The 13,965-nt window shown below is 47.8% G+C and overlaps 1 protein-coding gene across 1 annotated transcript; it reads left to right on the top strand.

The window, feature by feature from the left end:
- The first annotated feature begins 4,546 nt into the window (after positions 1-4,546).
- Positions 4,547-13,575, top strand: CHCT1 (CHD1 helical C-terminal domain containing 1). Its single transcript, XM_027087097.1, has 6 exons — positions 4,547-4,618; positions 5,740-5,841; positions 6,108-6,283; positions 6,718-6,817; positions 9,893-10,088; positions 13,322-13,575. Exons 1-6 carry the CDS (start codon positions 4,568-4,570, stop codon positions 13,483-13,485), a joined length of 789 nt encoding a protein of 262 aa, XP_026942898.1. The 5' UTR covers positions 4,547-4,567; the 3' UTR covers positions 13,486-13,575.
- Positions 13,576-13,965: the final 390 nt, after the last annotated feature.

The raw sequence follows: 13,965 nt of genomic DNA, 5'->3' as shown, positions 1-13,965 counted from the left end.
AAAAAAAAAAAAAAAAAAAGGGATCATACCACCCTATCAAATTACCCATGAAAGTTTTCACAGAACTAGAACAAATAATCCTAAAATGTATACAGAACCATAAAAGACCCAGAATTGCCAAAGCAATCCTGAGTAAAAAGAACAAAGCAGGAAGCATAACCCTCCTGCTTTGACTTCAGACAATACTACAAAGCTACAGTAATCAAAAGAGCATGGTATTGGCACAAAAAGAGACATACAGATCAATGGAACAGAATAGAGAACTCAGAAATAGACCCACACACCTATGGTCAATTAACCTTCGACAAAGGAGGCAAGAACATACAATGGAAAAAAGACAGTCTCTTCAGCAAGTGGTGTTAGGAAAGTTGGACAACTGCATGTAAATCAATGAAGTTAGAACACACCCTCACACAATACAGAAAAATAAACTCAAAATGGCTTAAAGACTTAAATATGAGACATGACACCATAAAACTCCTAGAAGAGAACACAGGCAAAACATTCTCTGACATAAATCATACTAATATTTTCTTATGTCAGTCTCCCAAGGCAATAGAAATAAAAGCAAAAATAAACAAATGGGAACTAATCAAACTTACAAATTTTGCACAGCAAAGGAAACCATAAACAAAACAAAAAGACAGCCTATGGACTGGGAGAAAACATTTGCAAATGAGGCGACCAACAAGGGCTTAATTTCCAAAATATACAAACAGCTCGTACAACTCAACAACAAAATAACAAACAACCCAATCAAAAAATGGGCAGAAGGTCTAAATAGACATTTCTCCAAAGAAGACATATAGATGGCCAACAGGCATGTGAAAAGATGCTCAACATCACTAATCAATAGAGAAATGCAAATCAAAACCACAATGAGGTATCACTTCACACCAGTCAAAATGGCCATTACAAAAAAATCTACAAATAACAAATGCTGGAGATGGTGTGGAGAAAAGGGAACACTCCTACACTGTTGGTGGGAATGTAAATTGGTATAAATGGAAAATGGTACGGACGTTCCTCAAAAAACTAAAAATAGAGTTGCCATATGATCCAGCAATCCCACTCCTGGGCACATATCTGGATAAAACTATAATCCAAAAAGATACATGCACCCCTATGTTCATAGCAGCACTACTCACAATAGCCAAAACATGGAAACAACCTAAATGTCCATCAACAGATGAATGGATAAAGAAGATGTGGTATACAATGGATATACGATGGAATATTACTCAGCCATAAATAATAATAATAATGCTATTTGCAGCAACACAGATGGACCTAGAGATTATCATACTAAGTGAAGTAAGTCAGAAAGAGAAAGGCAAATACCATATGATATCACTTATATGTGGAATCTAAAATATGACACAGGGACTTCCCTGGTGGTGGAGTGGTTAAGAATCTGCCTGCCAATGCAGGAGACATGGGTTTGAGCCCTAGTTCAGGAAGATCCCACATGCCTTGGAGCAACTAAGCCCCTGTGCCACAACTACTGAGCCTGCACTCTAGAGCCCATGAGCCACAACTACTGAAGCCTGCACGCCTAGAGCCCATGCTCCACAACAAGAGAAGCCACTGCAATGAGAAGCCCACGCATTGCAACGAAGAGTAGCCCTTGCTCGCCACACTAGAGAAAGCCCGCGTGCAGCAGTGAAGACCCAATGCAGCCAAAAATAAATAATAAATAAATTTAAAATAAATAAAGTATGACACAAATGAACTTATCTATGAAACAGAAGCAGACTCACAGACATAGAGAACAGACTTGTGGTTGCCAAGAGGGAGGGGGTGTGGGAGAGGGATGGATTCGGGGTATGGGATTAGTAGATGCAAACTATTACATAGAGAATGGATAAACAACAAGGTGCACAATACAATATTCAATATCCCATGATAAACCATAATGGAAAAGAATATGAAAAAGAATGTAAATATATGTATAACTGAATCACTTTGCTGTACAGCAGAAATTAACACAACATTGTAAATCAACTATACTTCAATAAAATAAATTTTAAAATAAATGGGATCATACCATACATGCTGTTCCAGTTCCTGTTTTCCATGTCATTAAATACAGATATAGATAAGCAATTTAAAATTTTTAAATTTCAATTCATATTTAATTTAAATTTATTCTTATAAATTTAATTTGGTAGGGTAGTATTTTAATAATTAGTAGTATTTTAGTAGTAAAGTTTTTTTGTTTTTTTTTTTTTGGCTGTGTTGGGTCTTTGTTGCTGTGTGCAGGCTTTCTCTAGTTGCTGTGAGCCAGGGCTACTCTTCATTGAGGTGCCCAGGCTTCTCATTGTGGTGGCTTCTCTCCTTATGGAGCAAAGGCTCTAGGCGCGCACGGGCTTCAGAAGTTGTGGCTCGCAGGCTCCACAGTTGTGGTTCTTGGGCTCTAGAGCACAGGCTCAGTAATTGTGGCGCACGGGCTTAGTCTCTCCGCGGCATGTGGGATCTTCCCATGTCCCCTGCATTGGCAGGCGGATTCTTAACCACTGCACCACCAGGGAAGCCCAGTAAAGTATTTTTTAAATTAATCTTAACCTTAATATTAGAGTAGTATTTTTTTTTTTTTTGCGGTACGCGGGCCTCTCACTGTTGTAGCCTCTCCCGTCGCGGAGCACAGGCTCTGGACGCGCAGGCTCGGCGGCCATGGCTCACGGGCCCAGCCGCTCCGCGGCATGTGGGATCTTCCCGGACCGGGACACGAACCCGTGTCCCCTGCATCGGCAGGCGGACTCTCAACCACTGCGCCACCAGGGAAGCCCTAGAGTAGTATTTTTAAGTATGTGTGTGCCACACTGTATTTACCCTTTCCTATGGATTACACTTCAGTTGTTTACAAATTGTCACCACTGTAACAGTCCTCATACATATATCTCTCCGTAGGGCTAATTCCTAGAAGTAGAATTTGTGAGTCAAAGGGAATGCAGAGCTTCCCTGGTGGCGGAGTGGTTGAGAGTCCGCCTGCAGATGCTAAGGGACATGGGTTCGTGCCCTGGTCCAGGAAGATCCCACATGCCGCGGAGCGGCTGGGCCCGTGAGCCATGGCCGCCGAGCCTACGCGTCCGGAGCCTGTTGCTCCGCAACGGGCGAGGCCACAACAGTGAGAGGCCCGCGTACCGCCAAAAAAAAAAAAAAAAAAAAAAAAAAGGGAATGCATATTTAACATTTTAAATTATTATTTTTTTTTTACTAATTATTACTCCCTATAGAAGTTTGTAAAAGAGCTCCTTTCCCCTCACTCTTGCCAGTGTAATTATCCTTCTTAACAGCCGCAAAATAATCTTGAATTGGTGCTCCAGTTTGGAGGCAAAGCCACCTTGTCCCCTAGGAACGTCAGGAGCTAAATGCCCCTGTCAAACGCGGCTACTGCTGCCAGATGGCGAGAGGGAGACGTGGGAGGACCGTGCCGCAGCCTCAGCCCGGGCTGGGTTGGCCGACGGCCGTCCGACCCAGTGCCCGCGAAGGCAGGGGAGGTAGAGGGCCAAACGGAGTGGGGAAAACAGGACCCGGACCCAGAGGACAGAAAGGCAAGGGCCAGAAGAGGAAGTTCCGCGATCCAAGGAAGAAGATGCGGGTCAGGTGAGGGAACTGAGGCCGCACGGTCTTACCAGCGCCCCGACCCGCTGTGCGCCCTGAGCGGCCACCGGGACCGCGGTAGGGATGAGGGGGCGGCTTGGACCCGCGCCCCCGAGAGCCTCCGAGGACCTCCCCGCGACCTTTGATCCTCCCGAGGGCGACGCAGGAGGGAAAAGCCAGGGCGGTCGGAATCTGACCCAGACCCTCGCGCCCCACCTACTGGCAGCGGACGCAAGGCAATTTACGGGACCTCTGTGCGTCTCAGCTAGTCTTCTATGAATACGGATCACTGCTGGGACCTACCCCGGGGAAGACTGTTGTGAGCGTTAATTGAGATAATATATGGTGGCTAGTATTTCTGTACACCTCTCTAGAAACACCACCACCACCCAACACAACGGGCTGCTTCCCTTCCTGGAGATTACGGTGGATGGAAGAGAAGATCTATCCCAGGACAGATTTACAGTGTTCCCTTCTCCCTATACCCTCTAGTCCATCGTCCCCAGTCGGGAAAGGGATGTTACAAAACCTGGTCCTCACTCTCTGGAAGCCTACGCTGAAACTGAAGGGGCATGAATGGTACACACGCAGGAAAATGATTTCAAATGCCTTAACCGGGTTCAAAATGGACAGCATCTGACAGTTCTCTTGGGAGAAGGGGTGCCAGCCCCTCCTGTCCAGCTGTGCACTCTGACAAAGTCTGGGATCTACCTGGCACAACCTGCTCACTTCCCTAGGCCAGTCCCAGTTGAAGGAGAGGCTGGTCACCCGGGGAAGGGGTGGGGGAGGGTCGGGGAGGGGGAGGGGCACGGCACTCTGTGTTGGCAGTTGCCATGGTTTTGCTCCGAGTTCTGAGTGTCAACCTGCCCACTCCCTGAGACACTCAGGTTCCAGAAGCAGTAGGTCAGAAGACCGAGGGGGCTGAGGAGTGCTACCTCTGGAGCCCATCGGCACACCTGTTGAGATGGAAGCCTTAGATGGACACGGGGGTGAAGGGCAGCAGCCACTAGAGAAGGTGCAGTGGGGTTGGGGATGTGAGGGAGTGAGGAAAGGAGGGCCCTGGAGGGGCTGGTTTGGGAAGGCAGAGAGTATGAACTCAAGGAAGGAGAGAAGAAAGAAAAAGGGTGAGGTACACGAGTTGGCAAGAGACTGAAAGAACAAGAGAAGGTTAATTCATTCAGACAGATGTTTATCGAGGACATATATATCTGGCAAGATGATGGGAAGGTTCTCGGCAAGATGATTGCTGTTTATGAAGATACACAGGCTCGGGTGTGTGTGTGTGTGCACGTGTGTTATGGTCTGTGAGGTCTGTCTGATTTGTGTGGTGTGTTTATGGAATTGATCAGCCAGAGTCCCCTCTCTCTCGGGTCTGGAGGAGCCTGTGTCCCGTTCCCTCTCCATCTTTCTCCCTCCCTTTCCCTGGTCTATCCCTTCAGAGTCTGGGCCTGGATCTTCCTTGTGCCCCCTGAACACAGGCAGGAATTAATGCTCACTTTTCTGAGAGGCTTTTGAAAGGTCAGGTGTGAATCTCGTGTCAGTCTAATCCTGTGCTATGACTTCAAGTATTATTCCACAGTCACTTCGTCGTTATTAATTTTCAGCTTTTTTTGCCCCAGCTTGCTGTCAGAAAGTTCCTTCTCATCATCACCATCACCGTCATACGCTTTCTGAGTGCCCATTAGCCCATGGGCCTGGGATTTTTAGGCACTCAATAAGTGCTGAATGAATGAGTAAATGAATCCCTAATCATTCCCTCCAAGGAGTTACTTCAACTTCTTGGTGCCGTTAGTGCTCTCATCTGTAACCAGGAATAATGATTTCTAGCCTCACAGAATCTGTGGGAGAATAGAATGGGTTAATGTTTATCAAGTGCTTTGCAAAGTTAGCTAGTATACTGTGCTACAATTACTATAAAAGAAATGGGTTGGGCGTTCCAGGTTTTCTAAGCTGGGATTCTCAGAGATGGTTTTCTTTGCCTGGGGCTCACTCACCTGAGTGCTGGCTCAAGGACGAGGTCACTGGGAAAACGGAGAAGGGCTTTGGCTGGCATCTGGACCAGTGGTTGCCCAGCACTGCCCCTCAGGAGCAGTAGCCCAAGCCCCCCAGCTGACTCCTGCCCCTGCCTCCTCCCAGGGGACGGATGGACCCTGCTTAGAGGGGAGCTCCAGCACCATCCCCGCCAGAGACTCACTTGTGTGCCAGGCCAAGGGCCTGGACAAGGACACCTTCAAAATTGTGAGTAAGGGGCCAGCCCAGGACCCTGTCCCCGTTCCCCACAGGTCAGGAGACCTGGGTCAGTCGTTGGCAGGCCTGAGACTCATAGTTCACAGCCCCGCTTGACACACTCTTGGGAAGGAAGTGGGGTAAGAGGTTGACGGGAGCCTCCTCAACACTTCCTGGGCCATAAGGGTTGCAGCTGGGCCAACCTGCTGGCTCTGTGGGGCTGCCCAGCTGCCTCTTGTTTTTCCTGTGGCCCCTCACTTCACCTGTTGACTCCTAAGTGTAAAGAATGTCTAAGGCCGCTGAAGAAGTTCCTGCGAAGGTTGCACCCGCCGAGGGACCTTCCCCAGGAGAAGAAGCTAAAGTACATGAAGCAGAGCCTGGTGGTCCTAGGGGACCACATCAACACCTTTCTGCAGCACTACTGCCGAGCCTGGGAAATCAAGCACTGGAGGAAGTAGGGCAGCCTCCCTACCCTTACCACTACACTCACTCCTGGGCCGACCCCTCTAGAATCAAGGTCACACCTTAGTGAAAATCTCCTAGTTCTTTATCTTAGTGTGAAAGAGTCAGGATCCTGGAGTGAGCATGGTGAAGGGGGATGGGGAGAACAGGGTCTGCTTGCGACTCTGGGCAGCACTGAGTGGACAGAGGACTCGCCTGACCCCGGAGGGAATGGCCTCTGATCGAATAACTGCTGTGTGGTGTGGGGGGCTCCTCACCGATACAGGGTATCCAAGGTCTGGCAAATCCCCATTACTCCATGTCCCCAACCAAACACTAAGGAGGCAGCATTTCCCCCTGGGTGGTTCTGGCCACAGGACAAACGCTGGAGGGAGAGGGGCTGTGCTCCGCCCCCCTCAGCCTTGGGCTTGGACTTCTCCCCTGCAGGAAGCTCTGGAGATTTGTCTCCCTCTTCTCAGAACTGGAGGCGAAGCAGCTTTACAGGCTCTACAAGTATACCAAGAACAGCCAGACGGCCAAGTTCCCGGTGAGGTTCCTCCAGGGTCCAGCTGAGGGCTGGTTGGTGTGTTCTTAAATTGTGAGGGGAGGCCTGCAACTGAAGGGCGGCATTTGGGATCTTAATTCCCCAACCTGGGATCAAACCGGCGCCCCCTGCTGTGAAAGCCGGGAATCCTAACCACGGGACCACCAGGGAATTCCCTGAAGGGCCCTCTGATATAGCCAGCACCCCTCAGTCCCTTCCACACTCACTGCCTGAGGAAGACGCCACTGCCCCTGCGGTGGGCACAGAGAGGGGCTGAAGAGGGCAGAGACTCAGCTTCAAGTTCTAGATATTTATTCATCCTCCACACCCACACCCTGATGTGAACAGGGGCAAGGACTGTTCACAGTCCTTGGAGAGCCATGGGCAGGGATGATTGGGGCCAGGCAGAAAGGCACAGCCAGCTTGGGGGAGACTGGAGATTGTTGCAGAGGACAGAGGACAGAGGACAAATTCCTGGGCAGGGACTTCCCTGGTGGTCCAGTTGTTAAGACTCCGAGCTTCCAATGCAGGGGGTGTGGTTCGATCCTTGGTCGGGGAACTAAGATCTCACGTGCCATGAGGCATGGCCAAAAAATTAAAAAAAAAAAAAAAAAGATCCTGGGCAGGCTTTGTCCAAAAACAGTGCTTCTCAAACATTTTGGTCTTGGGTCACTTCTACCCTCTTAAAAATCATTGGGAACCCCCCAAAACCTGTATTCCTGTAGGTTACATCTATTGATATTTATTTGCCCTACTAGAAATTAAAGCTAAAGAAATAATTCAAAATATGTATTTACTGATTCATTTAAAAATAAAAACAAGGAGTCCATTATATATTAACATAATTTTTATGAGCGTTAACTATATTTTCCAAAACAAAAAGATTTAGAGAGAAGAGTGGCATTGTTTGACATTTTTGCAAATCTCTTTAGTGTCTGGCTTAATAGAAGACAGTTGGATTCTCATATCTGCTTCTGCTCAATCTCTTATGATATAGTGATTTGGTTAAAGTGCATGAAGAAAACCCAGCCTCATACAGATATATAGTTAAAAGAGAGGAGCAATTTATTACTGTTTTCCGATAATCGTGGATAGTTTTCTTTGCTACCACACCAAAACTCAGAAAGTGGCAGTTACTTAATGCAGTGTGGAATCTGAAACCATATTGATGAATGTTTTAAAATAGAATTAAAAAAATTTTTTTTAATTAATTTTATTTTTGGCTGCGTCGGGTCGTCATTGTTGGGTGTTCGCTCCTGTGCTTGGGCTTTCTCCAGTCGCTGCGAGCGGGGGCTACTCTTTGTTGTGGTGTGAGGGCTTCTCATTGCAGTGGCTTCTCTTGTTTCAGAGCTCAGGCTCTAGGCGCACGGGCTTCAGTACTTGTGGCATGTGTGCTCAGTAGTTGTGGTGCACAGGCTTAGTTGCTCCGCGGCATGTGGGATCTTCCCGGAACCTGTGTCCCCTGCATTGGTAGGCGGATTCTTAACCACTGTGCCACCAGGGAAGTCCCAGACATTTTTTTTTTAAACCAGTTTTAGGTTTACAGAAAAATTAAGTATAAGGTATAGGGTTAGCCAAAAAGTTAGTTCGGTTTTTTCCATATAATGTTACGGAAAAACCCGAACCAACATTTTGGCCAACCCAATACAGAGTTCCCATATCCCACCCTTTTCTGTCTTCCTTATTATTAGCACCTTGCATTAGAGGGGTACATTTGTATCTTTGATGAGCCAATATTGATACACTATTAACTAAAAAAATAATGTCCATAGTTTACATTAGGGTGCACTCTTTGTTTTGCACATTCTATAGGTTTTGACAAATGTACAATAACATGTATCCACCATTACAGTAGCAAACAGAATAGTTTCATTGCCCTAAAAATCCCCTGTGCTCCACCTCTTCATTCCTCCCTCCTTCCCCCAGACGCCTGGCAATCACTCATCTTTTTATTGTCTCCATAGTTTTTCCTTTCCTGGAATATCCATGTAGTTGGCATCATACAGTGTGTAGCCTTTTCAGATTTGTATCAATGAACTTTTCACACTAGGTTACATTAGAATCCATTGGTTTCTCTCTTGCACTTTGAGTGGACCCCACTTTTCAGGGGGTCTGTGAGGTTAGAGTATTTCATAGAGCACACTATGAGAACCACTGATCCAAAAGAATAATCACAGATAACAGTTTTTAGGTACCAGGCACATTATGTTCCCTCATGTCATCTTCAAAAGTAACACTAGGGCTTCCCTGGTGGCGCAATGGTTGGGAGTCCGCCTGCCGATGTAGGGGACGCGGGTTCGTGCCCCGGTCGGGGAGGATCCCACATGCCGCGGGGCGGCTGCGCCCGTGAGCCGTGGCCGCTGGGCCTGCGCGTCCGGAGCCTGTTGCTCCGCAGCGGGAGAGGCCACAACAGTGAGAGGCCCGCGTACCGCAAAAAAAAAAAAAAAAAAGTAACCCTAAGTGGTAATTAGAATTATTGTCCACAGTGTGTAAATGAAGGTGGTGAGGTAAAGTAACTTGACCCAAGCCACATAGCAAGTGGGAGGGAAGAACTGGATTCCAACATAATCTAGTTCAAAGGAAAGCCCCGCCCTGACCTCACCCCACCCACTGCTCTAGCTGTGCAGCCTTAACCAAATCCTCTCTTTCTCTGGGTCTTTATTTCTACCTCTGAACATGAATGAGTGGATTCAGTGATTCCCCTTCTGAATATAAGGAGCTGCCATTTTGGTGATTCTTGGATTTCAGCAGCAGGAAAATTTCAAAAGATGTTTTCAGGCTCTCAATTTTAATTTTGCAAAGGACTTTAAAACAAGTACCACTGTTTCATTACAAACACATAAGACACTATACTCAAAAAAGAGATGAAGGACATATCCCAACGGAAAGAGACACCCAAGAAGGGACAGTTGGCAGCCTGGTCTCAATGTCCCCATGGTCCCCATCTGTGGCCCTCCATCCTTCTGGCTACGCAGGTGTGAGGTGCAGTCGGGCCGAAGTTGTTGCCTAACAAGGGCAGGGCTGGGGCTCTGGCACATGGGCCCCTCTCTTCTGCTCAACACTGTGGCCCCCTTGCAGGTAGCCTTCTACCCTTTGGACATCCCGGAGAGCTCCTTGCCTGCCAACAAGGAGGACAGTCTGCCCAAGCTCTGCACTGCCTGGGGGCTGCACAGTCACCTCAGTGCCATGAAGGAGAGGCTGTCCAAGATGCATGCCCCGGGCCACCAGGTCTCCCTGCTCGGGGAGCTGAGAGCTGAGGGCCACAGCAGGAGAGGTAATGCCTGGAGGAGGGGCCTGTGTGTCCCGTGGAACACCTGACATAGTCTTCAATCCTCCTCCCCATCTTCTCTTCATCCCTTCATTTCTTTTACTTATTCATTTATTTATTTATTTATTGGCCGCACCACGTGGCCTGTGGGATCTAGTTCCCAGAGCAGGGGTCGAACCGCGCCCCCTGCATTCACAGCGTGGAGTCTTAACCACTAGACTACCAGGGGAGTCTCCATCCCTGCATTTCTGTTTTCTTTTTTTTAATAAATTTATTTATTTACATTTATTTATTTATTTATTGTTGGCTGTGTTGGGTCTTCGTTGCCGCGCACGGACTTCTCATTGCGATGGCTTCTCTTGCTGTGGAGCATGGGCTCTAGGTGCGCGTGGGCTTCAGTAGTTGTGGCACGTGGGCTCAGTAGTTGTGGCACACGGGCTTAGCTGCTCCGTGGCATGTGGGATCTTCCTGGACTAGGGCTCGAACCCGTGTCTCCTGCACTGGCAGGCGGACTCTTAACCACTGTGCCACCAGGGAAGTCCCATCCCTGCATTTCTCTTTCCGTCCATTTTCCTTCCCCCTCTCCACTCTTTCTTTTCTCTTTTTCCCCCTTTCCCCGCAGGTATGCTCATTATAGAAAGTTTGAAATGTACAGATAGTATAAAATAGAAGAGAGGAAAATTACCCATCACCCACAGGTATGACTATTAACATTTAGGTGTGTTCCCTTTACTGTTCTGTTTCATCCCAACCCCCCAACCCGGAGGTCTCAGGAAACATGCCTTCTTCAGTTAACATGTAAACAAAGCACTTTCCCGTACAACCAGAAGCAGAGCAGAGATGTTTCTAGAGGCTAAGAGCAGGGACTCCCGGGAAGTGTCCAAGCAGCAGCAGAATGTCCCCTCAGCTTTGGGCAGGGTATGGGCAGAGGAGGGGTTCATTCCACCAGGGAGGAGGCTGTCCAGCCAGCTGGCCTGGGAACTGACTTCCCGGCAGCGTTGGCCTCTGCAGTGACTGCATGGCCTGGCTCTCTGGACAGAGGGTGTGGGATTAGGGGACAGAGACTCTTCAGTGAGAGGGACCCCAGCCAAGGTTGGAACCTATGAAGGCCCCTCCTGTGCACTGAGGTGCAGAGAGGTGTTGGGCCACCTACCTCTCACCCTTCTGGAACTGGCTTTTTGCTTAGCTCCTGGGGGAGAAGATGAAGGCAAATGGTAGCCTAGGACCGCAGAGCATGGTCCTAAACTGGACCCAGGTGTTCCTCTGAAGGCCAGGCTGGCTGGGGCAGCCCTCAGGGCATCTTCACCAGTCACAGTCCACCAGTCACTTGGACCAAGTGGGAGGGCAAGAATGAGGATGGGTCAGGTACAGAGGGCCCAGGTCAGGCAGCTACCAAGACCCAGAACTCTGCCTGGGCTCTGCAGGGGCCCGTGGTCCCAGTGCCTATTGTTTAAATTGAGGAAGTAAAACATACAGTGGAATGAAGGCCAGTCCATCATTAATATGATGTAGGTCAGGGACTTCCCTCGTGGCGCAGTGGTTAAGACTCCGTGCTCCCAATGCAGGGGGCCCAGGTTCGATCCCTGGTCAGGGAGCTAGATCCCACATGCATGCCACAACTAAGAGTTCACATGCCACAACTAAGGAGCCAGAGAGCCGCAACTAAGAAGCCTGCCTGCCGCAACTAAGACCTGATACAACCAAATAAATAAAATTAATTACTTGATTTTAAAAAATGATCTAGGCCAAGCTGTCCATGAATCAGATGAGGATAGTGAGGTGCAGGCTTTTGGGCCAGCGTCTCCCTGTACCAAGAGCTTTGTATCTCTTAATTTCACCCAAACCCTGCAGCATCCTGATGAGATAGGCATTATGAGATGGGCATACCCTCCTACAAATGCACAATCTCAGAATACAGGGTAAAGGGTAGGTCTGGAGGAGGTAGGTTTGGGACAGGATTTAAAGAAAGGAATAAGGAGAGGGAGGGGGAAGGGGAAAGAGGTGGGAGGGACGTGTGCGTGGAGGTGAGGGGGCAGTGAGTAGACAGGCTGGGCTCAGGGGTGAATGGCCGAGCACATTGCAGAGGTGCAGGCTGGCGTGTAACAGGAAAAAGGCTTGGATGGTGGGATAAGAAATTGGGCTTGAAATTGTAATTCTTAAAATAACATTTTATTACAAGCATAAGCATATCCTAGAAAATCAGATAATTCAGATCAGCAAAAAATAAGAAAATATAAACATTGTCATCCAGTTAGCACTTTCCAGATGTTTTTTATGTATATAAATACCTGTATTAAACAAAAATGAGACCATGCCGTATATAGGATTTTGATTTGAACTTGCTTTTTTCAGTTATAGAAACCTTCCATGTTAACATCTTCATTTCATCTAATTGTTGAATTAAATACTCCACTTTCAAATTTTCCCAGCAAAGACATCTTTTGCACTGGTTTCCCAAACCCTGTGTTTCACCTGGTTATGTCTCTTAAGCCTCTTTTAACCTAACCGAGTCCCCTTTTTTACACCCTGGCCTGTCGAAGAGATCAGGCTATTTTGCAGAATGTTCCAATTTCTGCTTTTTTCTTATTACTTCCTTTTGGTATCTTTGAAGCTTGTTCTTCTATCCAGGAGCAGGATTGTAGGTCATGAGTCTCGATGAATTCACGTTAAACATGTTTTTGGCTGGGATATGTTACAGACGAGGCTGTGTTTTTCACATTGTGTTACATGAGAGAACACATATTACCTGGTAGAGCCACCATGACTGAGTGAATCACCAAGTCTATCGTGCAGTTAAAAGTGACCTGCATGGTGTTTCTTGGGCACCACGTTCATGAGTCAGTTCTTAAGGAAAAAGATGGCAACGGTGTTTGCAAACAACCCAGCAACAAAGTACAGGGAATTGGGCTGTGAAACTAGAGAGAGGAGTGGGGAGGAATCAGAGTCGGAAGCCAGAGGTCTAGTCCCGACTGTACCCCTAGCTTGGATTAGGCTTTGAACAGCAGCCCATTTCCTTACTCTGTGCCTGTGTGAGATCCCTCAACTGTAAATTGGTGGGATACCATCTCCCTACCCCACAGGGTTTCTGTGAGAAAAGAGTAAGGGACATAGGTTGGAAGCAAGATAAGATTTTGTTGTTCTTCCTTTGAGTCCTTACCATGCCCCCCACATGTTACAGACTGAGATTCTCTAACTATTTGTGATGTCATCAGCACTGTCTCTGACTTTCCCTTTTTCAGGTTCTTTAAGGAAACTTCCTCAACAACCAAAACTCAAGAGAAAGAGGATTAAGGAAGCCCCAGAAACTCCAGAGAGCTGCCCACAAGAATACCCAGCTGGGGCAGAGGGCCGGCTCGCCCTGGATCCCAGAGCACTTGTACCTGAGGGCATGGGGGACCAATGAGGGGAAAGAAGAAATTGTCTCTGTCAAAAGGATGCTCAGGTCTTAATTATGTATAAATGGGGCAAGGAAATAAACATCCTTAATACAGTTTGACTCGGCTAAGGTGGTCACTGTGTCAAGGACCATCAGTCTGGGTGGAGATACATGTAAATAGACATTAACACGGGGTGACACAGGTGCCTGGGGAAGACCTCAGGGGAGGTAACACAGGCACTGATGTGTTTGCCAGGGAAGAGCACAGGTGGGAGTGGAACGGGCCTGGGGTAAGTCAGAGAGTGATAACTCTGGCGCCTGCCTAAATCGTCTGCCCTTGATCTCGTGGGAAAGTTAGCGGGGGGACAGTGAGAAGGGAGATGCCAGGAATGAGCTGGTGTGACTCGGTTATCAGGCAAAGTGCACAGAAGTGAGAGAGAGTAGAGGCAGGAGACCAAAGAAGTCTTAGCTAGGAACTATACTCAATATTATGTAATAAGCTATAAG

This window comes from Aethalodelphis obliquidens, unplaced genomic scaffold (genome assembly GCF_003676395.1).
Source record: "Aethalodelphis obliquidens isolate GAN/ISIS:26980383/991018 unplaced genomic scaffold, ASM367639v1 scaffold58, whole genome shotgun sequence".
Classification (NCBI taxonomy): Eukaryota; Metazoa; Chordata; class Mammalia; order Artiodactyla; family Delphinidae; genus Aethalodelphis; species Aethalodelphis obliquidens.
The sequence above is the reverse complement of the archived record's forward strand: the minus strand, read 5'-3'. Positions and strand labels throughout refer to the sequence as shown.

What these genes read in the sequence shown, in the direction of transcription:
- CHCT1 (XM_027087097.1), top strand. Translation starts at nt 4,568, where the DNA reads ATGGAAGCCTTAGATGGACACGGGGGTGAAGGGCAGCAGCCACTAGAG. An exon ending in GGCAGCAGCCACTAGAGAAG is followed by an intron (nt 4,619 to 5,739) that starts GTGCAGTGGGGT and finishes GCCTCCTCCCAG; the next exon opens with GGGACGGATGGACCCTGCTT. An exon ending in GCCAGACGGCCAAGTTCCCG is followed by an intron (nt 6,818 to 9,892) that starts GTGAGGTTCCTC and finishes GCCCCCTTGCAG; the next exon opens with GTAGCCTTCTACCCTTTGGA.